At 37.0% G+C, this 5,440-nt stretch overlaps 1 protein-coding gene across 1 annotated transcript; it reads left to right on the top strand.

Moving 5' to 3' along the window:
- The first annotated feature begins 457 nt into the window (after nucleotides 1-457).
- LOC139840107 (uncharacterized) lies at nucleotides 458-3,369 on the top strand. The gene is made up of 2 exons (XM_071830332.1): nucleotides 458-2,524; nucleotides 2,620-3,369. The coding sequence occupies exons 1-2, from the start codon at nucleotides 604-606 to the stop codon at nucleotides 3,216-3,218; spliced, it is 2,520 nt and encodes an 839-aa protein (XP_071686433.1). The 5' UTR covers nucleotides 458-603; the 3' UTR covers nucleotides 3,219-3,369.
- Nucleotides 3,370-5,440: the final 2,071 nt, after the last annotated feature.

Raw genomic sequence — 5,440 nt, 5'->3', positions numbered from 1 at the left:
TCGCGAGATTCAGAAAATTTGTAACTTAGTTTTTTTTTTTTTTTTTTTTTTTTTTTTTTTTTTAAACGACAATCATAACCATCAGCTAACCATCTAATTATTTAACTCTTCAATCTTCTTCTAATCTTAAGGAAGTAGTAAAATGATGCAATTAAAATTAAAAAATATGATAATAATACATATCCGGACAACAGATAAAATATGAATATAGCCGTTGGAGATGGTCTTGGTCAAGACTCAAAGCCCTAAAAATCAACCCGTTTCAATTCATGTGATCTGAGCGAGACACACTATATCATTTTTCTTACTAGCCGTTGTCCTCAACGTAAACCGCATCTTCATCTTCTAACACCTAAATTATTAATTATCAATTAATTATTACTTAAATTCACTCTCCCACCGCTATATCTATTCTCAATCTATCTCTATTAGTAAATATAAATTTTTCCCCCTTTCATTTCTTCTTTTAATAAACCCATCTCCTCATTCATCTGCTCTTTTGATTTTTAGTCAAGCAACTCTTTTTTTCTTCAATCAAATTAAAATTAAGATTTGTGCTATTTGTTATTTAAAATTTACATTTTAACTGGTGATTTTATCTTCATGGAAACTCAAAATGGCTCTGTGAGTCATTTTCACGAACACCTGGCGTGCATACATGAGCTGCAATCTTGTGATTATTTATTATGCTGCAGGAGGCAAAATTCAGGAAACAATAGAGATCAACAACCAGCAGCAACAAGACGATATTCGTTTCATCACAATCGAACAACATTCTGTTTGCTTACTCTTTTTCTTTTGATAATTTTTTCACCTTTTAATGTAGTTTGTGCAGGTAATGTTGTGAGGCTTGAAGATTATTCAGCTCTGCAAGCCATCAAAAAAGAGCTTGTTGATTTCAGAGGAGTTTTGAAGAACAGCTGGAAGGACAAAAATGGAGTTTGTTCAGGTGGATGGGTTGGAATCAAGTGTGATGATCAAGGTCAAGTTATTGCTGTACAGCTTCCATGGAAGGGATTAGGTGGCATGATGTCATCACATTTTGCAAAGCTTCATTCCCTTAGAAGAATCAGCCTTCATGATAACCTCTTATCTGGTCCGATTCCTCAATCTCTATGGCTATTACCTAATCTAAGAGGTGTTTATCTCTTTAACAATCGGTTTTCGGGTTCAATCCCACCATCAATTATTACACAATCTTCTCTACAAAATGTTGATTTAAGCAATAATCTGCTTAATGGTACCATCCCTCACCACATTGCTGTTTCCAATTCCAATTCAACTCATATTGATAACAAGATTTATCGGTTTAATCTTAGTTACAACGCCTTTTCTGGTTCAATTTCATCGATTTATACCCGTTTACCTTCACTTACCTTTCTAGCTCTACAACACAATAATCTCTCTGGTTCAATTCCAGATTCTTGGCCCTCAAAAGGTGGTCAACTCAAATCTTTGACTCTTGATCATAATTTTCTTACTGGTTCAATTCCATCTTCTTTGAGTAACATGAATAATCTTGAAATCATTAATCTAAGCCATAATCACATTGACGGCATGATACCGAATGAACTCGCTGTTAATCTTTCCAAGCTTCAAATCTTGGATTTGTCAAACAATGCCATCAATGGAAATTTTCCTTCTTTTTCTACTAATAAAAATCTTTCAGATCTTATATTGGATAATAACCGATTTAACGGCCCGATTCCTGATACTATTGGGGATCTTTCTTCTCTCACTCAACTCAGTTTATCCCACAATAATCTCATTGGTGAAATCCCCAAATCTGTAGCTAATTTAAAAAATCTTGATTCATTAAATGTTTCCTATAATAATCTTTCGGGTAGTGTCCCATCTTCACTAATTAGCAAGTTTAATTCATCTTCTTTTGTGGGTAATATTCAGTTATGTGGATACAGTGTTTCAACACCATGTCCATCTTCGTCTATTTCACCATCTCCATCATCTTCACAAATTCTTCATTCAAACAATAAACGCGAAAATCGAAAACTTAGTACAAAAGATATTATCCTTATAGCAGCTGGAGCCCTTCTGCTACTTCTGCTTATTTTATGTTGTTTACTCCTCTGCTGTTTAATCCGAAAGAAAGCAACCAAGTCCAAGTCAACGAAGGTCAAAACCGACGTTTCAATGCCTGTATCAGTACCAACACGAGACGAAGTTGTTGAATCGGCAGAAACTGGGGGTAAATTGGTCCATTTTTCGGGTACTTTCGTCTTCACTGCTGATGATTTGTTATGTGCAACTGCTGAAATAATGGGAAAGAGTACTTATGGAACATCATACAAGGCCACATTAGAAGATGGTAACATGGTTGCTGTTAAAAGACTTAGAGAAAAGGTCACTAAACCTCAAAAAGAATTCGAAACAGAAGTTTCTGAATTAGGAAAGATTCGGCACGCAAATATCTTGTCGCTTCGAGCCTATTATTTGGGTCCTAAAGGCGAAAAGCTTCTTGTATTTGATTACATGCCTCATGGTAGCCTTGCATCTTTCCTCCATGGTATGTTTCTGTTTCTTCTTAATTTTGATAAAATTATAACTTACAATATCTGATGTGGATTTATCATTTATATGTGTTTTTATGTCACTGTACAGCTCGCGGGCCCGAAAATGTGATAAACTGGACGACGAGATTGAATATAATACTGGGTATAACGAAAGGTCTGGTTTTTCTTCACAGCCAAGAGAGTTTAGTCCATGGGAACCTGACTTCAAGCAACGTTTTACTCGATGAGCAGAAGAATCCAGCAATAGCGGACGTGGGTCTATCGAGGCTCATGACAAATGCAGCCAACACCAATGTGGTTGCAACCGCTGGAACCCTTGGTTACCGAGCACCAGAGCTATCAAAGCTGAAAAATGCTAATACAAAAACTGATGTGTACAGTCTTGGTGTGATTATTTTGGAGCTCTTGACTGGGAAATCGCCTAGTGAGGCAACGGACGGTCTAGATTTGCCGCAGTGGGTGGCGTCGATTGTGAAGGAAGAGTGGACAAACGAAGTTTTCGATTTGGAATTAATGAAGGATCCGGCGAATGTTGGTGGTGATGAGCTTTTAACTACTTTGAAGTTGGCTATGCATTGTGTTGATCCGACACCGGAAGAAAGGCCAGAAGCTGTGCAAGTTCTTGAAAAGCTTGAGGAGATGAAGCCAGAGTTTTGTGAGAGTTCTACTGCAGCACCTGAAAAGTGAATAAAAGAGAACTATATATGCTCAAAAGGCAACATTCTTTTGTAAGAAATATAGATATATATGTATATGATTGATGATTGATTGATTACATAAACTAAGTGTGTATATATGTGTGTTTACAGTTTACAGATTGATTGGAATTTTATTAATTCTTTTTCAGGAAAGCTTATTATATTTGTTGGAACATAATAAACAAGTGAACGTTCTTTTTTTTAGAAAAGGGAGTAATTTGATTTTAAGCTGTACAATATATACAAAGGTTATCAAGAGCCATAGACTCATAAACACACACGAGAAATGTCCATCTTGTCGAGTTCGTCCCACACCTGTAACCTCTTCCTTTTATAACCCTCCATGTGAAGATGTTGATTTTGAGAGGGACTAATCTGTTTAGCTTCGTTACTTGATGATGAGAACTGCTGTCTAAGACGATCTTGTCGATGGCGCACCTGACCAGATTAACTACGTATACATGTTCGTCACTGGCTGTCCATATCCATTTATCTTGTACGTCCGGAGCTAGCGAAACCTGATTTAGAAGGCAATAAAGCTGTAGGTAAATATGTATACGAAACTGAAATAACTAAACATGTTATCACAAAATAATAATCAGATTACTAATAAATAATCAAAAAGAGAAGGTTAAAAACGATCTAACCGATATTAGGTTGAACCGGACTTGTGTTTGACACAATTCCCTTAAACAGATTCTTCGTCTGTTCCCAGGTTACACCGGTCCACCTTGTTTGCGGCTGAGAGAAAACTCTAATCATATAAGAATGCTTATATGACTTTTGGTGTGTTTGTGAAAACTCTAAAGGCTCCTATTTATAGCGTAAACTATAACATTAGGTTTACTCCCACACCGACGTGGGATAACTCATTAACCTTTTTAGCTTTGCACCGAACAATCAACTTTGACATTCGATATCTCATTCACCTTTAATCCGTTTTGGACACTCCTTAACTCATTTTTAAAGCCCTTGTCAAGGACTACAAAACTCTATTATATGTCACTCGATCATATAGTTATTTGTGTCCAAAGTTTGGTGAAAACACACGTTTTTCATCAAGTTTTTCCAACAATAGCGAGTCCAGATCCCGGACAGCTCGCCTAGCAGGTGATCTGATCCAGTTCAAATCCCAACTCCATGAATTACCACCTCATACCCCCGAGCAAATTTAACCACAACAATATGGAAATGTATACTAAAAGTATCTTTAAATACAAAATCATCCAACCATCTATCGAACCAAAACAACGACTAGGATCCATCTCCAATTTTTGATGAAAGTTGGAAAAGAAATCAACCCCTTTGAATTCAATGTCAAAACCAGTTTTTACAATATCACGCCAAGTGTGATCCAAACCACCCAATTGATCGATTGTCCCCAACCCTACCGTCCCGCCTGTAGATATATTTGATGACTCTAACCTATAAGGAGTCGGGTGGTGATTTGAAACGTCACCACCATTTTCCTAAAAGCACCCAATTTTTTTGCTTTGAGAGAATCGATACTAAGTTCTCCCGATGAATAAAGATGAAAGAATTTCATCCCATTTAACCCATCCATTTTTTGGAACCTGCCCAAAACCACCAAAGAAATTACGACGCAAACCTTCAAGGCATTTTAGAACGCACATCGGAGCACAAAAGAGCGAGAAAGTAGTAAAGTGATAGGCTTCAAAGAACCATCTTATCAAGGTTAAACGCCCACCAAATGACAAGGTTTTAGCTTTCCATTACGACAAACGTTTCTCAAACTTATTAATTACAGGGGGCTCTAATCTGATTCCCTCCTCAAAGTTCTACCTATCGGTAATCACAAATAGTTGAAAGGTACTTTCCCAGCTAATCTTTTGACTCCTAAACCGTAAATGGAACTTTTGTTGAAGTTGATCTTTAGACCCGAAACCGCTTCGAAGGATTTAAGGGAAACCATGAGCATTTCCAAGTTCCTCCTTCCCTATTCATCAAAGAAGATGACGTCATCCGTATATTGAAGATGAGAAATTGTAATGTCGCCCGACCCATTTTTAATGCCTTTAAACAGACCATTAGTTACCGCTTTGTTCATCATGATATTTAAACCTTCTCTGGCAAGGATGAAAAGGAAAGGCGAGATGAGATCTCCTTTTCGAACACCTCTACCCATATTGAATTCTGAAGTGGGGGAGCCATTGGCGAGAAGTGTGATTGAGGCCGAATTAAACAAGTCTT

Source organism: Rutidosis leptorrhynchoides, chromosome 4 (assembly GCF_046630445.1).
Source record: "Rutidosis leptorrhynchoides isolate AG116_Rl617_1_P2 chromosome 4, CSIRO_AGI_Rlap_v1, whole genome shotgun sequence".
NCBI lineage: Eukaryota > Viridiplantae > Streptophyta > Magnoliopsida > Asterales > Asteraceae > Rutidosis > Rutidosis leptorrhynchoides.
The sequence above is the reverse complement of the archived record's forward strand: the minus strand, read 5'-3'. Positions and strand labels throughout refer to the sequence as shown.

Bases quoted from the DNA above. Each gene is read 5' to 3' on its own strand.
- LOC139840107 (XM_071830332.1), top strand. From the start codon at position 604: ATGGAAACTCAAAATGGCTCTGTGAGTCATTTTCACGAACACCTGGCG. The intron at 2,525-2,619 runs GTATGTTTCTGT...GTCACTGTACAG, and splicing joins CCTTGCATCTTTCCTCCATG to CTCGCGGGCCCGAAAATGTG.